This window comes from Struthio camelus, chromosome 2 (assembly GCF_040807025.1).
Source record: "Struthio camelus isolate bStrCam1 chromosome 2, bStrCam1.hap1, whole genome shotgun sequence".
Lineage (NCBI taxonomy): Eukaryota > Metazoa > Chordata > Aves > Struthioniformes > Struthionidae > Struthio > Struthio camelus.
In genome coordinates this window covers 110,621,894-110,644,080 of record NC_090943.1, presented here as the reverse complement: position 1 = coordinate 110,644,080, position 22,187 = coordinate 110,621,894, and the positions used below count along the sequence as shown (strand labels likewise).

The following is a 22,187-nucleotide window of genomic DNA, read 5'->3' as shown; positions in this document are numbered from 1 at the left end:
CCACCAATCAATAGAAAAGGTTCCACCAACTCAAACATCAGTAGACACTATCAACCCTACCAGATTAACTAACTTTGGGGTTTTAAAGTACGTTTTTAAACACTAACCAAAATTAACGGTCATTTAAAAGATGCAGAAGAGTTCAATGACAGCAGCTTCCCACCTGTATCTCCAAGTTCATACAATGTAAAGCCATCTACATGAAGATAACCCTGAAATCTTTCTCTGTTTATCCAGGATGACAGATCACCATCTTCATACTCTAAAAACAAAAAAAAAAAAATTGCTGAAGATTAAACACACATCTTGTTCTTAAAAATAAGCAAGCAAATAGAAAAACTATTTTTTTGCAGATAATTCCAATACTTTAGAGGAAAATGCTAGTTTTTCATTTTTTTCCTTTTGTTGTTGTTAGACATGATTTCATGAACACATTTCTCTTCAGCTGCAGAATTTTTTGACAGTATTTGCAATTATTAAACTAAAAGCAAGTATATTATAGCAGTTGGATAGAAAAACCTGGTTTGATAAATTTCTTTTCCACCCAAATCAGGGGTAAATATAATACTGTTCTAAGAGGTGACTGTGAACCAGGCAGAAAGGAACAGTTTTAATTCCTGTGTTTAAAGAGAGTTCAAGTTTAAGAAGTGAAGAGATGCAAAAAATATGGAAAGCAATATTGGTGAAAGCTCTTAAATGGAACAGAAGGAAATTAAGAAAAGTAGATGCATGAACATCAGTATGAATGCAAATAAACAACTATTTGCACACATCATTCAGAATCAGTAACACTGAAGGCTATGATTTCAACTGCTAGTTATACAACCTGAAAAGAACCTAATTCCAACCCATACCTGAAAAGAACCTAATTCCAACCCATACCTGAAAAGAACCTAATTCCAACCCATACCTGAAAAGAACCTAATTCCAACCCATACCATTAGATCTTAATCATAAGCAAATAGGAAAAATGCGTGTGCATGTATGTAACTTTTACACACACATCCCCCTTAAATAAACTTGTTTTAAAAATATTGTTGCACAGAATGAATTATCAGCAATATTAATATTACATTCAAGCTTTCAAATGAAATAATAAAGATACCGCTCAAGACCAGGGGGAAGGGAAATTAAAAAGTAAATGGAAATTCTGAAGACGTTTAATTTTAGTTTTCCTTGAAGCAAGCATCAAAAAACAACCGCAGTCTCTTACAAAAAAACTTTGCATTTTCATGAAGGAAAATGAGAAATGAATATTTTTTGTTTTGTCAGAGAAATTCTTCAGCAGCTGCCAAAAGCACTACATTCTTCTGTGGCTGAAAAGAGGCCTGAAATAATTCATAAAAGTTGTAAAAAGTATGGATAGGCAGCAAAAAGAAGAGTAAAATGCAGTTAATTCTGAGAAAAGAAGAGGTGTGCATGAGGCTTTGAGTGATGGAAAATTACAATCCCTTTGAAAAGTGAAGGCCTGATTAGTCTCTTTCATTAGGAAGATTCATACGTTCTGAAAGTTTATCTGAAAGAAGACTACACAAAAAATGACTGGAACACTCCGCTAGGTAAACCCATGGAAGCTTAAACTAAGTCTTGGTTTTAGCATTTTATAAGACTAAGTTACACCTACTGAATATAACCTACTCTACCTGCCTATCTTTTGGGAAACTTTTTTCCCCTCAAACAGAGAATGGTGGATCAATTATTTGCAAGTGTTTAGCATACTCAGTTCACTAGATTTTATAGTGTGAATTATAAAAAAATAGTATTTTTCCGGGGGGGGGGGGGGGGGGGGGAAATCTATTCAATGCTCAATTTCTACCCAGTGACCCAGTGGTGGCAATTACACATACAACCTCATTCAGTCTCTCATACTCCTTTAGCATAACTTGTTTAATTTTATTTACCATAACGTTGTTAGTACATTACAAAGGGAAACTTTTACAAAGCAGTTAGCAGCCAGAATTTTCAAGTCAGTCACCCAGCACAAAGCAATTTGGAATTATTTCTTTGACCTGCCTTCCCTCTTCATTCCTATCAAAAAGGCCAAAAACAAATCAGGGAAGCTGCTGAGTAAACTTCTTTGAGGATGAGACTGCAAAGACAGCAGACTGAAGAAAAAGGTAGCCATTCTATGGAATCACACTTTGATGGCCCATCTAGAGCATTTTGCTGTAGTACTGTCGATCCTTAGAAATTAAAAAAGCAGAAGAGTTTTCTCAGCAATACATTTTCAAATTCAAGTTTCAACTCAGAAATGAACATCTTTATTTAAAGCATACATGTCAAAGGCTAGATGTATTTGTAAACAGACTAAATAAAGACTAGATGTATTTGTAAATAAGTGCTGTACTTATATGTATACATACCATGGGTTGGCTTATAAGTATGCACGTGTATACATACTTATGCATACAGCACATACAAGTATTAGATTCCACTCAGATACACTTTTTATAAATGGCAGGTACGCTGCTTTACAGCAATGCTAAGAAATGCTACTACTCTCAGGTGGCCATTCTGAAGTCTACAAGCTAAACACAGCTAAACTTAGAACAGTTTCTCCAGCTTGAAATTGTGTATGGACCGTTCCAGTGTCTACAGTCCATGTCCCCTTTACCTCTTTTTGCGAGGGACACTTTTTGTCTAGGCTTTTTTTCCTTCCAGAAAGATCAATCATTCTCCGTACTATACATACATAGATGTCATGTTGTCTGATCATTTTCCATTACCAAAGTACATGTAACACAACTGTCTAAGTCACATATGCTCAGTACTGCCACTTTCGTCCTCTAAATGTTAATACTAGGAAGAGAGGACAACCAATTTCCTTTTCTTTAAGGTTTTTGAAGGAAGATTTGCTGTACTAATAAAGTAGTTCTAATACAGCACAAAAACCTCAAACTTGACACATCCGAAAAAGTCCAGTTCACTTCATGGTCAGATAGAAAAATTGTTAGAAAAAGTCTGACTAACTGTTTGGAACTGTAACTCATCTACTAGACGGGAAAAGTAGTTCATTGCACCTGGATTTCTGTAGAGCTGATTTTGATTGCGACTCCCCTTTAGCAAGAGTTTTCATTTATTGTTCATATCAAAGATTGGATTTGGGTAGTGGGTGAAGGAAAACTTTTATAAATATGTTAGTGTCAGTGAAGCTGCCATATGAAAAGCTGCATTTTACTGAATGACAAAGAGCAAACTCCATCACTTCTATTTCATTATCGCTAAGAAATAATTCTTTCTCAAACACTTTTTTTGGTTCCATAAGAAAATGCACAACGGCATTAAATACCTAAAGTCTAATTCCATTTTACTCCATTTCTTAAGAGACTGTTACTTATCATAAAACTTGGGAATTTCCCACCACCTCCAACGTGACCTTCAAAGAATCCCACCTGTTTTGGCTTTGATTTCTCTTATATGCTTTCAGTATCTTGCCTGAAAGTAATGTATACTTTTACGTACCATCATATACAAAGTAAGTTCCATCTTTGAAGACCACAACAGCAGGCAATTCAGGCAATGTCACATACTGAAAGAGAGGTGTTTTTCAATTAAACTATGGATGATTAGAAAATTTTAGACACAGAAAGAAATCTTAAAGTGTGCCTAGCTAGTCCACAGGGAAAAATCTTGAAGTAACTTTTTTGGTCTCCTTTTATAAAAATAAATTTCTCAGCCTCTGTAGTATTAGGAAGTAACACAACACAAAATCTATCTTTTGATAGGTAATCTGTATAAATCGAGCAGGATTTTCACTTGTATCTGCAGTAGCATGAAGAATGGTTTTTCAGAGTTTGACATGAATTCTAGACAGAAGAAAAAGATCAGAACTTTAAGTTTTCATCAATTTTGTACTATTCTCTACTCCCAATTTGTGCCGTTGTCAGTGTACCTGTAATATACACGCAGTTACTTTTACTAATGGTCATTCAATAATATTGTGGCGTAAGACAGTAATATCAGTAATATGTCCCACTGTAAATTGGGGCTATTTCCTGTGGTTCAGGCTGACGGAAATATAGACACACCCATTCAGCAGACAGGGCTACAAACAGCCCTAATTTAGGCAAACAGAAAAATGGATGCATGCTTAGGATTATCATCTTAAATACACTATTTAGGATTTATTTAGTCATCAACATACTTATATAAAAAAAATACAAGATGTAGAAACCTTTGCTTTGCAACTTAAACTTTGTCATCTCATGGTTTCAATAAGCTACTACAAAAATAACAAAAAAACCCCACCCAGTCCTGCCTTTTATGATATCTAGTATCTACTCCTTACTGCTTGCTCACATTCTTGGTTAAAATTCTAACAGAATATGTGGTTAATAAAAGAAGACGTGGTAAATTTAGTCTTGTTGACACTGTTGGCTGAATTCTCTAACTTACTGATGTGTTGGGGAAAACATAAGAATAGTATTGTGAGTACTTTCCCAGCTGACATGCCTTCTGTAATCATTCTGCATCATCTTTCTCAGAGATAAATGTAAAAGCAATAGGTTCATAATGTAACAATTCATATTAACGAGGAAGAAGTAGGTAATTCTGGATGATGTTTTCATTCTTGTATTTCCCCTAACAGCAGTGTAGTGTCTTTAAAGGGCAGATTAGTCTATGCACAGCATAGTTTGCAAAAGATGCCTGAAATTTGGAAAAAGATTATCTAAGGCGACAAAAGAGATCCTAACAATGAATACTAGACTTTGTCATGTAGTGCTTCATTATAACTGAGTGTTTTCATAACATCTTTTTGCTATTCTCTCCATAGAATATTGCAGATCACCACTGACTTATAATAACATAGGTTTTTCCTATGAAATGTAAACAGCTCACTTCTTGCATCACCACAATCACAGAATCTCAAACAGCTCCAGGCTTTTACACTTTCCAGTGTGCGAGTGAATGTTACTTTTCTTGCTCAGATGGGTCTAAGGTGAAAATAGGCGTATTCAAATCAAGGCAGTTTTTGATACAAGGCTTTTGGAAATTTAGTAATACACTATTTATAGTGAGGTCAGTTCTACTTGTCAGGGTGTAGGGAAAAAAAAAAAAAAGAAAAAAAATCAGAGAACCAAGAATGGTTGAGGTTGGAAGGGACCTCTGGAAGTCATGTAGTCCAATCCCTCTGCTCAAGTAGGGTCACCTAAAACACATTGCCCAGGACCGCGTCCAGACAGCTTTTGAACTTCTCCAAGGATGGAGACTCAACAACCTCTCTGAGTAACCTGTTCCAGCGCTCTGTTATCCTTACAGTAAAGGAATTTCTTCTTATGCTCAGGTGGAACAGCCTGTTCCATCATTGCCTTTCGTTCTACCATCAGGCACCACTGGGAGGAGCTGGGCCCCATCCAAAAAATACAAGTGCATCACAAAAAATGTATGCTAGCTCTCGCTCCGCTAACCCCAAATGAGCATTTTCAAAGTCATCTGTAAGCAGACTCAGGTCCCACTTGGAGATAACAAGAAATTAGAAAGCCTCTTCATTTTACTTTAGTACTTAGGCAACAATGGTTAGGCTTAAGAATAGCATTGCCAAGTTTTTCCACCCTTGTGGTTTACTGTGAATAGTTTCCTTGTTACAGAATCCCCAAAAGAGAGTGAGATTCTGTAGTGAGTAGACTGGGCTAGCCGATCCCAGGGCATACTAGTGTTTTAATCAGGCGTATTGCACAAGGTGCAAACAGGTAACCCTTCCACTGACTTCCCCGATTAGCAGGATAAGTCCTACATATCCTCTATTTAAGTTTCTACCATTTTATTAATTTGACTAAACAAAACATTTGGTCAAAATAATAACATACAAACAATTTAAACCCACACCAAATGCGCACTGCAAACATTACCCATTCCACAAGACAAGAGGCTTCTATACTAACAGTTACGAAAAGTTTCATCAAACTAGACAGTAAAAGACTATACCATAACCAAAATTCAGTTTGTACCCTTTAACCATTATGGACTTGAATATCAAACATTTCAATGTAATTAGTTCAGGATTTGCCAATGCTCTTTTCAAAGACACACAGAGATCTATACGTAGAGATATAGATGGAGAATTGTACTGCATTAGTAGAAACAGTAGGAGCTGAAACATCTTACCTCAGGTAGTACATCTTCTGAGGCAGAAAAAAAGTATGTATAAACAATTAGTTCTGAAGCAACTTCAATGTATTTTTCCTGCAAAAATACAAACATTTTTTTTTTTAATTTCTCAGCTTTTGGTACAGGTCAAAGGAAACCTTATTTTAAAAGTGTAATTAGAAAATATGGTTATGACAAAAGACTATAATTACCAAACTGTTCTTACAAAGATCAGAATTTATTACAACACGTGCACTTTCTTCAGTCTTTCAACTATTACTTTCTCACCTGTTTTAGAAGATATATTTTAAACTACATCTGGGAAGAGCCAAAAGTAATAACTTCATTTAATCAAGTTTCAAACCTTTAAAGGAGATTCCCCACCAACATACACGAAAAGTACACGATGTCTCTTTTGCACATGCTCAAACATATGCTGGCTAGGAAGTGGCCTGATTAGAGGTCTGGGAGGGTAGGAAAGAAAAAAAAGAAAGAAAGAAAGAAAGAAAAGTCTCAGTTTCTACAAGCTGCAAAACCCAAACAAATAAAGATCCCCAGGAACACACCATTCAGGTTTCTTACAAAATTCCCCAAAATTAAATTAATTTAATTTTGCAATTTAAGTTTCAATTTAAAAAAAAAAAACCCTCCACCCAAAATAAACTCTAGAATTTTTCCTCAAGTACCACCCTTAAATAAAATTGATAGCTTAGTACAAAATGCTGCTATGGTATTAATGAATATGCAAGACATTTACCCACTGTAAAAATAATTTGAGAGAGAAATTTCTGAATGTAGGCACAGTACTTGGAGAATGTGGTCTTAGAAATATTCTTACAAATATTCTTACAAATTTTTGATAAATTATTAGAGATCAGTGATATTCCTAGACTACAGAGTTATGAACAATAATTAATCTTATGCATCTATATGAAGCTTCTTAAGCACGAGAAGAAATCTGAACTTTTCTCCTCCCCACAGTTTACCGTGAGGCCATGGGCCACTATAGGGAAGGAAGAAAAAGTGATTGGAAATTGCTGTGAGCAATTCCATAAAAGCAATTTCCTTATGTTGCTAGCTGCCACATCTTTCAAGTTGCAAGGGTATATTAAACAGATTTCTATGAAAACATGGATTGTTAAACTGATTCTGCTTAGTAATGATTTTTGTGTATTATGCAACGTTTAGGTCAGTATCCTTTTTTTCCTGGCTCTAATGAGCTTTCAATGTTATTTGAAAATCCCTAGTTCTTGCACTGGAAAGAAGAGATTCTGACTAGTCACTCCCTATTTGACTTCTGTATTCCAGTTAAGCATCACTCTCACACATGAATAATATGTATCTTCTTTAACTTAATGTCAATGTCTTACTCTTTATTCAAATAAATTCCACTTTCAGCCCACCTTTAAAAAAATTTTGCAGAAGTTCTAAGTCACCAGAACTAGTCTCACGAAAGCATATACTTACCCTGCTACTCTATTAGCAAATTCAATTATATCATCTTTAGTTCTAGGTCCTCTATAGTTGTATGCCAAGTCACCTTTTAAGCTGGACAGATGGGATAAGCAAAAAAAGAGGAACAAAAAAGAATAAAAATATATTAAGAAACCAAAGATTTTAAAGAACAGAAGTACAAGTTAAAAATATATCCACACATGTAAAATTACAAAACCACCACACATTTATTACAGTCGTCTATTAGCAAATGATAAGCAAGATCATTTGTCAAATAACTAGCCAAAAGTAATCTACGATCTGCAAAACATAAAACTCAGTAATGCAATAAAATGCAACTGTAGAATTATTTATACAATACCTAATTTATTTTCTGCTGAAAATAATTAACATTCTTAATAATAATTGGCACTCTTAATTACTAATGTTTTTTTCTAGTACATAGCAGTCATTTACTTTGTTTACAAATAGGCTTTCTTTCTGAATATATGCTTAGAACCAAAGAATTAAGAAAAAATAAAAAAAAATTCAACACCCAAACCTTCAGGTTTTCTACTTCAAAGGGACTTGTAATTCTGTGATTAGTCCTTGTAAAAGACAAACACAAACTCCTTTAATGGCTTTTCATAATTGAAAAACCTCAAACGATCTGCAAAACCTCCTGAATTTTTATACTAAATTAAGCTTCTATGAAGTGCTGGTCAATTTACTGTACTTCAGTGACAGGGGATACAACATGTTTGTGCAGTCAAGTCAATTAACATTCAATATCTTGTAAACGTGAATGGGCTTCCTTGGAATACAAATAGCTTTAGGAAAACTACATGAAGAAAGCAATCATAAAAAACAATTCTATGCCTTTGTTTGCCAAAAAAAAGTGCTCCCTTCCTAAAGATTGCCATGCTAAAAATATTTTTCACATTTTGAGAAATTTAACTAGAGAAAAACTATTATACATTATGAATACTATTTGCTAAAACAATAATCTGCTGACAAATCAATATATTCATAGTAAGAAGTGGTCAAAATTACTAATACTTTATTTAATGTGAACTTACACTGGACTATGCACAAAACACTATGAGCACATCTATACAAAATGGTTTCCTACTTGTGTTTTCCTATAAATTTTATCCTTCATTGATTTTTATGGTTAGTGAAATAAGAAAAATAGAGAGACATATACATCCCTTGCCAAACAAGTGCTCTCACAATTTACCCTCTATAGTAATCATTAGTGTCTTTTACGTAAGATTTTCCAGAAACAGGGAAGAGAAATGAGAGGTAATTAAAAATAACAAAATGCAATCAGCAACTCCCAAAACTTAGCACTTAGACTGAGGTATGCATTTAGTGCCTGAACAGCTCTTAAGGCATCAAATCAATTTGTACATGAAATCCCTTTTAACAGTAAATTTATATATGTAAATGTGTGTGTGTCTGTGTGTATAAATAAATAAATAAATATATATATATATATATTAAAAAAAGTTGCAAAAAAATCAGTAGTTTAATTGTAAACTTGCTAACCTGCCTTTGTTTAAAATTTCAGTATTATCAAGCATCTTAATTAGAAGCAAAGGATTCCAAAGCAAAAAAGATAGCCTAGCAGAAATCATTGTTGAAATAAAAAAAAATTGCTTTTTATAGACATCAACTATACTTTTTATTTTTTAATCCTTATGAGATCACTGGTAGGAAAGGAAATTACTTCAACACGAAGTATCAACTTACAGCTTAATTGTTGGATAGCCTCGCACTCCAAATTCAGATGCGATACCTGAAAGATATTCATTAATATCAAAGTGAGCCAAGTCTCTCTTGCTCTTCTAGTGTGAGGTTTAAAGATAGTAAACTATTCAAGCCACAAACTAATGAAAAACCTGTCACTTAGTTCAGCATGAACTATTTCATTTCCTTTCAGGAGTTACTATTATTAAACCACACCACTAAACCTTGGGCTTCTTTTTGCATACTGCAGGCTCCCAATTCAAATGTAAAAGTTAAATGGCATAAGAGTTCACTAAATAGATATGTTTAGTCAATTTTCACCAAAAGGTAGCGTGTATGTAATAAGCACAGTACATACTACTATCTGGAAATATCTGAAGCAAGAAAAGCATAACGGATATACAGTTTGCAATACTAATGCTTAAGAGATAGATAAACAAGAGAAATTATTAAACACACATGCTACAGTCATGGGTAGGAACACAGAAGTACAATGTTATATTACAGCAGTTTCAGAAAAGTCAGTCTGTCAACTGTATTCTCCAGAGGTAAACTCCCACAGATGGACTCTTCCTTCTTCTTACTAAAGTGGTAAAGAGGGAGACAATTACAGAACTATTTTTTTTTCCCCCTTCACATATGCCTGCTGATTTATCCACAATTCTACAGCCCACGTGATGTTTAAAAGCTTTATTTTATTCCTGTCGTTTAGAGGAGTACAACTGCAATCTTCCTTCTCATTGTGAGCATGGTAACCTCCACCTTAAACTACATCTTCAAGAATAGAATATTTCTAGGGTGCAAAGGAATCCTTGTAGTTCTTGGACATGAATCTCTTTCAAACACGCAAAACTTAATTTCTGAACAAAAACGAGCTGTCAATTCTGCTGTAGGTACCCAATATAAAAATCTACTATAAGGATGATGAATGCAGGATGATTTCAGAATAACAGTTTGTATGATTTTTGATTATCTGATTAAGTGACTGGAATGTTAGAGATACAAATCTATTCCTAATTCTGAAGTTGGCCTGCAGCATCATTTTGCAACTTTTAATTCTCCATACTTCATTTTCTTTAGTAATTAAGTATCTTCAAGTTGAAGCACACAAGATGAACTCTTACGTGTTTTTACAGAATAGGTTACATAAGACAGTTAAGACAAGAGCATTTTGATCTCAAAAGACCAAACCTCTGTGGCTACATATAAACAAAGAGAAAGTGGAATAATCACAGAAGAATATTCTACATATCTTATGAAGATATAGCAAACCTTTATAATCAGTTTTAATGAGTATCAGATTAACAACATTACATTTATTAACAGAATTTTATCATGATGCACAGACCTAGAGAAGCTCACTTGGGCCCCACTGCTTCCTATGCCTTGCTCTTTTAAATACCTTTCCAGTTCAAGATAGATTAGAGTGAAATGACAATAAGTAAGCACATTAATACTATAAAAATAGTATTAAGCTTACAACTATCTTATGTCTACCCAAACCTCTTCTTTGAGTATGCGAATTTTCTTAAAATATCCTTGAAGTTCAATAAATATGAAAAAGGCATCATCAAAAATGAACCTCAAAGTGTTAAAATATCTGAGACTGGTTCTTCAAGATGACATACAGAGAAAATTGGGAGAAATTGGCTTAACACTGATATAATGACTTCAGTGATTTCAGCAGGCTTTTGGTATAACATCTTAAGGACTGATTACCTGAAAAGAGCAAAAGTAAAAACAAATACTTGTCCAGAATTAATACAAGGAACTTAAAATGGAGTTGTTAAACTAGATGCTGTCAACAGAAGCACTATGTAAAGACACTTGTATAAAAGTATTCTAAAAAGCATATTAAAAGTCATATCTTTGAAAAGCTTTTACCTTTCATTTGTCAGAAAGAATTCCCAACACAAAAGCTGGAATAAGCAAGATAAAAAATGTACACTATAGCATGTTATAACTTTTAAAGTGAACACAAGCCTCAAGAGATTGTTCCCTAGTGACTGTTTGAGAGCATTTGTTTATATGAGAAAGAACAGAAGAATAACTATAAAAAATTTCCAAATAGAGGATATCATGAAGTTTCCCCAATCAAACCATACTTACTAGAAAAAGAAGTTGCATCCATCTTCCCAACTTTTACTGGGGAGCCCATGTTTTTCATTTCTATACCAACTTCATTCCACACAGGCTCCAATTTCTTGCAGTGGCCACACCAAGGGGCATAAAACTGAACAGCAGACAGAGAAAAAGAGAGAGAGAGAGAGAGAGAGAGAGGTTAATTTGAACTCTCAAGAGTTATTGTTCAAGCATGTTTTTCTTTATGTTACAAAACTTAATAAAAATCCAAGTTACTTAAAAAGCTGGAGTGGCAAACTAAGCTTTTACGATTTGGCGCTATTTTTAATAATGAAAACAGAAGTCTAAAATGAATTCACTCAAATGCTGCATTAATATACCATTTCTCATCTAAAAATAGACTGCGTAGCAACATTTTAAAAATATCTCTTTTGGAACACCTCTCTGTCATGGGAAGTTAAAAGATCACGTAATCTTAGGAAAAAAGTCATATCCAGGAACATGAACTTCTGTGCTACTAGGAGAACACTATTCTTTGCAAGGAAGTGGAAAATACATATATTTCTCCAAGTTGTCCTCTAGATTTCAGTTTTTCAGACATCATTCTTATACAGGCATTCTATGAAATCCCACCAATCTTATTTTCTCAGAAACCAAACAGGTGGGAGACTATTCCATCTTTCTGCCTATCAGTGTTCTTGCTGCAACACATCAGTGAAATTAATAGGGAAGATATCAATGTTTTGGTATAACAAAATCAAGTCATAACTTGGTAAAATTGGATTCCGTCTTGCCATACATTATTAATTAATTCTGAAACAGTGTATGTTGATATCCCCACCAAAAACACAAGCCTTAAATATACTATTTGAGAACTACAGTTCAGATTTAGGTGAGCTGAGAAGAATTTTATCTCATTCCTAAACAAGCTCAACCATTTCAGTAATGCTTTGCCTCTGAAATAAGGAGCACTTAAATCCTTCCATTTTTGTTAGAAAAGTAAAAGAAGCCTAGACATTCAGCGTTTCAATATCAAGTAGTATATGAAAGCACACAAGATAGCAGATATAACTAGAGAACAGAATTAAACAAAAAAATTTAAATGCAGGTTTCCATCCCCTCAATTTAAGCATTAGATAATCTGCTCCGCTTCAAGGGATTTAAACCATAGGGTGAGGCTGGCATTCAGTACTAAATCTGATTCCTGCTTCATCTGGAACAATACAGGCAGATTGCTTATCCATATTGTCAACAGAATTAACATCATGTAATTTTTCTGCACCATGCAGAAAAGATTTTCCAGATGATTAAGCAGCCTTACTACAGTGTAGCATATAGTACATTTCGTGTTTTGATTCCTACAAGCTTCGCTTGAAATCAAACGAAAATCTTCATGTTTTTCTCACATACTCACATCTACAAGCCAAATATCATCTTTACGGTTTTCTTTAAACCTAGGAGGGAAAAAAAAAACAATTTATGATACATCTAAAAATACATAAATGAAGGTTGCTTATGAAAAAGTAAAATTGTTTTTGCAATTAAGTTAGTACAAAACTATAGCTATTAGATTTGTTTTGTTTCTTTTTGGGAGGATAGGGAGAAGAGAGAGAAAAGATACTGATTTTAATTATTAAGACTGACCCTGCACATCACACTACATGTGCAGCTGTACCATATGAGGTGTCTATAACCACCTACCAATGCCAAAAAAACAAATACAAAAAAACACACCACAAACACATGGAACTGCTTGATCAGGATAAGTAACCTAAGGGGAAAAGTATTTTTTTTCCTTAGCTATTTTAGTTACATCAATACTTCATGCTGAGGATCATTAAGAAAACCTAGAATTTTTATAGATCAACTAGTACATTCTCCAAGAGCACAGATTTACGCTACTGTTAAGCTTAGCACTTGAGCGAATGTACACTAACTGTGAATTATCTTTTAATGCTAACAAGTTAATTTTAGTTCAACTTCCTACCGGATTTGACTACTACAGGTGTTTTAATTTATGCTTTTACAAAAATAACATAAAAAACTACTGGAAAGTAAGTGCTGAAGTTATTAATAAAAAATAGAAATACACTAGTACTATTGACTACTCTTAATGCTAGAGCAATGATAAGTTAATGAACTGACTAGCTTTACTAACTGCAAATTTGTCAGTAGATGTTAAAAATCACTATATTCTACAATAAAGAGTGAAATATGAGAGTTCCTTGATCCCTCTTGGAATGTTGGTTACACGTTGAATTGCACTGTTGTAAATATCATAAGATCATAATTATTATTTCATTATTTACCTACTTCTAAAGTGTGAATTAAATAAACTACAACTTTTATGCAAAGCTTGTTTCTTTCTGTAAAAGATAAATTTTAAGAAAAATGACTAGAATTGGGAGCAATGTCATATGATATATATTATTAAAAGTTCTTACTGTGACAGCTTTGCAGAAGGTTTGCCAAGTTTTTAATCGAAGGAGATGATTATACATAATTACCTACACAGCGAGTGGTCTACATCATAGTTAGATCCAATTAATAGAAGAGATAACCTGACTCATCATTTCCCAGTATGCAGCATGACTATAAATGGCTCACAGGCAGTCAGTAGAATCACAGAACATTTGTTACATTTCATTTAAAATTGAACAGATTCGGAATGGTATATAGTAGTCCTGAAATCATACTAAAATTCATGCTAGTCCACTGCCTGTAATAAAAAAAAAATCACTAATATAATAATCTAATCACAAAACTGAGTGCTTGAGACTTAAAATTTCTGCATTTCCCTGGTGAATTAAATCCCCTTCCCCTTTTCTTTTGTCTTTTTGATAGCACACTAAAGTTGTAATACTTGTAAAATGGAAAAGGTAGTGCAATAATTAATATAAAACAGCTACTAGAAAGCATGATTTTTAAGGCAAACAACTACTTGGTCTACCACCTCACTAAAAGACAGATTTGCCACCCTAGTGCTACAGAGATAACGAAAGAACTAATTAGAGTCTATCATCTCTTGTGAATCCTAATAAAGCTCCAGCTCATTTCCAATTATAAAGTCAAATAATTGGTTATGAGCAACAGGTAAAAAGCAGCAGCTATTGAATCATCAGATTTTGGGCTGAATTTGAATTTAGAATATCATCTTTGGCTTCTTCAACAGGAATTTACAAGGAAATGGTCTATCACCTCTGCCCCAATATTACTGGGAGACTGCATAGAACATTAAAGCACTGAAGGGCAGACTAGAACCTTTGTTAGAAAACTAGCAGACAGCAAGGAAAAAGAAGAAAGGAACGGAAATAGTTTGGAGACAATGCATTCTAATGGAATTCAGTAACTTTGTCAGCACATTCATTGGACCAATCATGTTTTAAGAGATACCACACAAGCTGTGCAATAGACTTAAGGGAACCTATTTCACTAAAAGATCAACTTCCACAGAGACTAAACTATGAAGTTTGACAAAAGGACAACTATTTCAACTCAATCTAGAAAGAGGAGTGCTATATAGTAATGAAGTTACAATCCGTCAATTAAATTTTTCTCATGAAAGCCTTACTGACTTATATCAACACTTCCACAGCTGCAATATCTGTATTTTGATAATGTAAACATGATAAAATTATTAGGCAATACTAAATAAGCTAATTATACTGTTGAAGAAGCATGAAATTCAATCTCTGTAAAAATGGGTCTTTCAACATTTCCCCAAAGGTGCTGTTTCTAGCTCTCTACACGTATTTCCAAATGTAAAATCTCAATGTTTCCGATTAACTGCCCTCTGCAATCCTCTCTCTGTCTGCAAAGGTGGACACAAGTGGAATCATACTGGTGGAAAGATGAGACAGGTGTTGTATATCCTTGAAACAAAACCATTTGGCTCAGATACATACACCTCCCCAACACATAGCACTATGTGACCAAACGTTGCCCCAGCCTCCACTTAATCTATGCACTCCACTTAATAGCTCACAGTTAAGAGAAACCAGCACAAAGCAGAACTAAAGCCCAAGGTCACAACTCCAAGACAATCTAAGCCAACCCAACTGCTGCTTCCACTCCTCTCTGCTCATTCCCCTTCCACCAGTTCTGATGCTTCTCTGACCCTGTGGTGAGCCACTACAGCACCCTCACCAGACAGAGAAACATTTGCTTTTTTAGTCAGATTACTCTTCTGCTTGGTTAGCGCGTTGCCACAGCTCAGCAAAGATGGCAGGACAAGTACAGATTTCAGGCAGCAAGCAGTTATAATCAGCGTGAGCTGACAAGAACCATAGGTCTCGTTTGTGTCTCCTCTACAGCCAAATTGGGCGATGCTGGGTAACTCGTATCTTGGATACTTCTCAGCTATTTGTTTTTCCCTATCCTGTAAGCTTGGTACAGAGACCTTCAACTTCCACTAGCAGGCACTGTTCGCAACTAATATAATAGAAATAAACCCCAAAGCTCTCAACAACAGCAAAAAATTCCATAAAATTAGGACGTCTGTCAATCAGACAAAAACAAAAGATTGTTGGGAACAACTGCCCACTGAATTTATACTCCCAAATGCAAATACAGGCATGTGGATAGTTTGGTAATTAAAAAGCAAAGCATTCTACAAAAGGATTTCCTTCTAGTAGCTACTTCACAAAAGTTCCGTGACTACGGAATTATGGCATCTTCATTCCAAGCAACAATTACATTTAAACTTGCAACTGTGGAAACATGATGTGGGAGCACAAATGTATTTTATGTTATTCATTTTGTCTCTTCAGCCTTGGAAAATATAAGGCATGGATCAAAATACAACCTTTGCAAAGTCCATGCCAAGCAGTCCTGTGCTTCAGCTTCTCATTCGTAACAGTTTAAACACAAACCAGAGAGGCTGAGGTTTCTCCCTTCATATCCGTTGTAATATGTTCCCTCCCTTGTACTTTCACTGTGCCTCAGATTGATCCTAGCATTATCCGCTTTTGCCGAGTAAGAACAATGTTTTAAAAAAAAGAAAAAGAATGCTCTTCTGGCTCTTTAGCTCTATAAAGCAATTTATCACAGACTGAACCCTTATGAAAACACAGGCTTAGACTGGCTTAAATTTATCACAAAATAGCAATTGAATACCTTCTCCTCATCTCCTATGCAAATATTTTTTTTACATCTTCCATTTCAATTCTAATAATCATGCTGCCTTGTGACAGTTCGCTTTAGATCAGCTTGCTGATCTGATTGAAAAAAATTATCTTCATTTTTAGAAAGTTAAGTTTTATGGGCACAGCAAGTACACATTCATGCAACCACTAAAGCAAAGACAGGTGGTTCTACCCTGAATCCAGTTGTGCTCTGTCTGAACTGCTACATAGTCTTAGGCTTAAATTCATTAGGAAAGCACATCTTTACACAGGACTTCCATGCAGTCGTACATGTTCATAGCTTCAAGCAGCCATGTGCTACCCCGCCACTGAAAGGACAAAGGCACTCCTTTTCTCTTCTGTTCCTGGCCACACGCGAACACACTTTACTCTCCTTACCAACTCCTTGTGGCAGCTTCATATCAAATACGGATAAAGAACTGGGTTAAACACAGTCACCTTTATTCTGGGTCAGGATCCATCCACAAATATATTTATTCTGCCGAAAAAGAAAGGAAGTACAAGGGAGCCTGATAACATTTTTGGTAACAGAGCCAGTGACAACAGCTTTAAGAAACTGTCAAACGAAGGTGTTTCTTAGCTTAACTAGTGATGGCTACTTAACACACGTCACAGTCTTTTTACGATTTCTGCTAAGAAAAAGGAAGACGTTTTCAGCACGGTTTTCTGGACAGTCACACACTGCACAAAGCCTTCCGTGTGGGCTGCCCGCCCACCCCCGCCACACAAAAAAAAAAAGTATTAAGGTAGCAAAGCAGGTCACACCCCAGTACTTACGATTCATCTAGATCCTCCACAAAAACTGCCTCTGATGCCAAAACAAGCGCAACCACTACTAAGTAAAGGGAAAAAGTAACAGTGAGTAACCTCCCGGCCGAAGTAAGGGTGCTCACCCACATTAGCGGACTAACTCCGGGCGAGCGCGTCCTCCATTCCCACCCCCGGTTCTCCCTCACAGGCTCGCTGTCCCCCCCCCCGGGGCCGCCCGCCCTCCGCGCCGCTCCCCGCAGCGCGTCCCTCTCCTCCGCGCCCCACGACCCCCGCCCTGCGCCCCACCGCTTATCCGACCGCCCCGCACGGCCGCCGCAGCCGGCGGGCCGCCGCCGCTGCCTGGCCGTTACCGGCCGCCACTTAGCCGTTACCTGCCGCTCCGAGGAGCCGCCGCCGCCGCCCGCCCGCCGCTGCCATGTTGACAGGAGCCCCGGAGCGGCCGGAAGGGGAAGCGGCGCCGCGGCGCCGACCTTCCCGCACCGCGCAGGCGCGGAGGGCCCGGCGGGTGAGGGCAGGGCGGCGTGGGGATGGTGATGATGGGGATGGTGACGGTTGGTGATGGTGCCCGCGCTGCTCCTGCCGTGGGCGCCTACTCTTTTGGCGTGCCGCCTCGCAGGGCGCAGTGCTGGTGCCGGTTTCCTACCGGCTCCAGAGGGCGGAAGGGAGGGTGCCCCTCGGCTGGAAGCGGCTGTTTCTTGCGCGCTGAGGCGAAGCGCGTGTGGGAAGGGGAGGGGGAGGAAGCTGGTCGCGCCTCAGCCTGAGGGGAGTAACGGCCGCGGCTGCGCCTGGCGCCGGGCTGCAGCTCTCCCCCCCCGCCGGCGTGGCCCTTGACACACCGCGCCTGGGGAGGAGGTAAAAGGGAGGGAGCGGGTGCGCCGGGACGTGGGGTGAGGCTCCCGCTGGGCCCCGCTGGCTGGACAGGGCTGTGCAGCGCGGTGGGTCCGAAGGACGCAGCAACAGCAGCGTTTTGGAGCACGAGGGCCTGGGACACCTGAAACCCGATTCACAGCTATGTCAGATCTCCAGGGTCTCTAACTTCAGTAGCAGTAGTAGTGGTCAAAATAGAAGGAAGGCGTCGGTCGGATCGTGAGGCTGCTGGCTACAGAGCAGAATTGGTCTCTGCAGAGCCTTCTGAAGAAATCTGGCACCACAGTCTCCCCAGGAGTTTCTGGAGTTGTAGTCCTCCAGAGCTGGAGGCTTAAGTAACATTAATGTTCCGATTCCTTGAAAAGTGGGTCGTTTGATCCAGTCTCAACAGAAAAATGTACCATCTACTGTGTTGCCAGCTGTTTTAGATGGGTACAGTCTCATCCCCGTAGCATTATTGATACTTACTTTCAGGTCAGCAACCTTCATCACGCTCATGAAAACACAGGCTCACTTCCTTCTCAATGCCAGTATCATTCAAATTTTCTGCTTTCTGACAAACCTTTTCTGTCTTCAACTAGCTTTTTCAGTAGAGATTTGCATATTCCGGAAGGATGAGTAATGCCATTAAGAAAACCTATTAAGCAGTTGTTAGAGCTAATTTTTCATCTATTCCTTCTCAGTTTTGCCTCATTCTATGGGACTTCTTACATGTGGCTTCCTCTCCCAAAGAGGAGTTACTTTCCTGAGCTGTATGTGCAAATCTTTCAGGTCTCTGTTACAAAGGACACACAAAAGGCAGAGGTACTGAATTCCTTCGTTGCATCAGTCTTTACTAAAGACCAGCTGTCAGGAATTCCAAGCCCCTGAGAGCAAAGGGGAAGTCTGGAGCAACGCATGAAGACTTACCCCTTGGTGGAGGAGGATCAGGTTAGGAAACAAACTGGACATACACAAGTCCATGGGCCCTGATGGGATGCACCAGTCAGTGCTGAGGGAGCCAGCCAGTGTCATTGCAAGGCCACTCTTGATTGTCTTTGAAAGATAGGGCGATTAGGAGAGGTTCCAAAGGACTGGAAGACAGCAAATGTCACACTTGTCTTTAAGAAGGGCAAGAAGGAGGCTCCAAGGAATTACAGGCTGGTCAGCCTCACCTTGATTCTTGGGAACCTCATGGAGCAACTAATTCTGGAAACCATTTCCAGACATGTGAAGGACAGGAGGATTATCAGGAGTAATCAGCATGGATTTGTAAAGGGGAAAGTGCACTCAACCAACCTGACAGCCTTCAGTAATGAGATGACTGGCTGAGTAGATGAGGGGAGAGAAGTGGATGTTGTTTACTTTAGTAAGGCTTTTGATACTGTCTCCCACAGCATCTTCGTAGACAAACTGATAAAGTACAGGCTAGATGAGTGGACAGTGAGGTGAACTGAAAACTGGCCGAACTGCCAGGCTGAGAGAGTTGTAATCAGTGGCACGCAGAGGCAGCATCCAGATGAAGGCCATTTATCAGTGATGTCTCCCCAGGGGTCAGTGCTGGTCCAATAGTGTTTAGCCCCTTCGTTCATGACCTGGATGATGGGACTGAATAGACCAGATGGATGTGCTGCCATTCAGAGGGACTTGGACAGACTGGAAAAATGGGCAGAGAGAAGCCTCCTGAAGTTCAGCAAAGGGAAGTGCAGGGCCCTGGACCTGGGGAGGAATAACCTCGTGCACAAGTACAGGCTGGGGGCCAACCAGCTGGAAAGCAGCTTTGCAGAGAAGGATCTGGGGGTCCTGGTGGACAAGTTAACCACGGGCCAACAGTACACCCAGGACAAGAGAGGCATGGATGTACTGAGCTGAGTCTAGCAAAGGGCCACAAAGATGATCATGGGACTGGAGCATGTGTCATACAAGGAAAGGCTGAGAGGGCTGGGACTGTTCAGCCTGGAGAGTAGAAGGCTCAGGGGGACATTATCAGTATATATAAATATTTGATGGAAGCATGTAAAAAAGACAGATCCAAAGTCTTCCCAGTGGTGCCCAGTGACAGGACAAGAGGCAATGGGCACAAACTGAAACACAGGAAATTCCACTTGAACACAATAAAACATTTTTTCACTCTGAGGGTGGTCTAACACTGGAACAGGTTGTCCAGAGAGGCTGTGGAGTCTCTGTCCTTGCTGATACTCAAAAGCTGCCTGGACACAGCCCTGAGCAACCTGCTCTAGTTGGCCTTGCTCTTAGCAAAGGGGTTGGACTAGATTTCCAGAGGTCCCTCCAACCTCAACGATTCTGTAGTTCTGTGAAATTGGGTAATCGTTACCTTCCTCACCAAGCTGTACAGCAAGGACCTCCCCTTCACCCAATTTTTTGGTGGTATAGCATGTCGGACTCACTGAAGCATCCCCAGAATTGTCCAGCCCTTTCAAAATGCCAGTTATTATGCCGTAGGTTTATTGGCTGAGAAATAGGTCAAGAGCTGAGAGGGTATGTCATAGCTCACGTTACAATTCAAAAGTTTCTGACTGACCTATGGCAGACATAGCTTACCCAAGTCTGTTGGAAAGATTATGCAGCATTATACGTTTTAATAAGACTCTTTCATAAAATATTTTTTACACAGACATCTGTTTTGGATAAACCATGAAAATTACTCTCTGAATACATAGAATTTCTGTGCCATTATATTTCATTTTACATATATCACTGTTAGCTAAGTACTGTCCGTGCATGCCTGGCCAAATGAGAACTGGCATTTGCTTTGATCCTAATCTAGCTGCTGTCTAGACTGAGACAATGGAAAGAATTTACCCCATCAATCTTTTAGCAGAAAATCTATGCAGAAGAAAATGAGAATAGTGCAATAACTGCTAAATTAATATAATCCTGGTCTTTTATACAGACAATTCAGTTTGCTTTCAATAATTTTTAAGAGGAAAGGAACATTTGATATTGTTTTACTATAAATTTAATGAAAGATATTTGAACATCCTTTAAGTCCCATTTATCGCCTTTAAGTTTTGTTATTCTGTCTGCAAATGATGGAATATGTTTTTTCTAACTTGCATTCTGAGAGCCAAATTCTTCTGCAAACATGTACACTATTCCTGAACTAGATTATTTTGAAATTAAAGGAGTCACTGTAGATTTGCTTCTGTGTAAATAAATTTACGTATACCCACATACAAAACACTACACTACGTACACTAAATTTTTTACATAGTTTGTAGTTCAAGTTTACTGCCCAAAATGTGATATGCAAATAAAAGGCAGATAGCTCTTGTGCTGAAGACAAGTAATAAAGTATAATGAGAGAGTTATGCAACATGCAAAAGAAATAAATAGGGTCAGAGATAGGAACTCTAGAGAAATGTTTGTGTTATTACTACTATGAACATTTCACTTGACAAAGTAGGGGATTAATAGATTCCTATTGGTCACTGGAATTCAGCGTGAGGAAGTGGAGTAGAGAAGAAAGGGATGACTAGTAAATTAAGGAACTGAGTAGGAGGTATAAAAAAGAACATAGAAAAGGATGAGAGGCAAAAAGCATAAAGGGAATGATGTTGAAATCTCAAGAGTTACTGCAGGAAAAAAAGTAAGAATTATAGGGAGATCAGCAGTCAATGAGACGTTGGAAATTTAAACAGCAAGTTTGTGTATGAGGTAACAAAGGCACCCTGCAGTATGGAAGCGTAGGAGGATTTGATGGTCCTGCTGTCCCAGATAGTCCTTTTTTGAATCCGGTAGACGGAAAGGTTCGTCAAAGACAAGAAATAACCTTTGCATCTTCCCCTGCTGAAGGCTGCTTTTTAGAGATCTTTTACTGCTGAGATTTTCAGTCCGTTTGTGCAGATTGTCTGCCCCATTTGCCCTGTGTGAAGTTCAGGTAAAGGGGCTTGTCTATAACTATCTTGAGCATTAAGTATTTAATTAAATAGTACAATTTGAATTTATTTTTACTGGAATGTGTGGACTTCATTAAACTCATAAATAGAATATCAGCATCTCTTTCAGTATATCCAGGCATAAATAGAATACTAAAGTTCTTTCTGCACA

The 22,187-nt window shown here is 37.8% G+C and overlaps 1 protein-coding gene across 2 annotated transcripts in view; it reads right to left on the bottom strand.

Moving 5' to 3' along the window:
- TMX3 (thioredoxin related transmembrane protein 3) overlaps positions 1 to 18,029 on the bottom strand; it is a 30,559-nt gene extending 12,530 nt beyond the window's left edge. Inside the window, exons 1-10 of one of the 2 annotated variants that reach the window (XM_068932084.1) lie at positions 17,642 to 18,029; positions 17,277 to 17,334; positions 12,770 to 12,809; positions 11,383 to 11,506; positions 9,277 to 9,322; positions 7,555 to 7,635; positions 6,452 to 6,551; positions 6,106 to 6,183; positions 3,463 to 3,529; positions 164 to 262 (exon numbers count right to left, since the gene is read on the bottom strand). In XM_068932084.1, the coding sequence (XP_068788185.1) occupies positions 164 to 262; positions 3,463 to 3,529; positions 6,106 to 6,183; positions 6,452 to 6,551; positions 7,555 to 7,635; positions 9,277 to 9,322; positions 11,383 to 11,506; positions 12,770 to 12,809; positions 17,277 to 17,334; positions 17,642 to 17,687 (739 nt within the window). In that variant the 5' untranslated portion in view covers positions 17,688 to 18,029. The remainder of the gene's footprint in view (positions 1 to 163; positions 263 to 3,462; positions 3,530 to 6,105; positions 6,184 to 6,451; positions 6,552 to 7,554; positions 7,636 to 9,276; positions 9,323 to 11,382; positions 11,507 to 12,769; positions 12,810 to 17,276; positions 17,335 to 17,641) is intronic. The other variant, XM_068932085.1, reaches the window with a different exon arrangement.
- Positions 18,030 to 22,187: the final 4,158 nt, after the last annotated feature.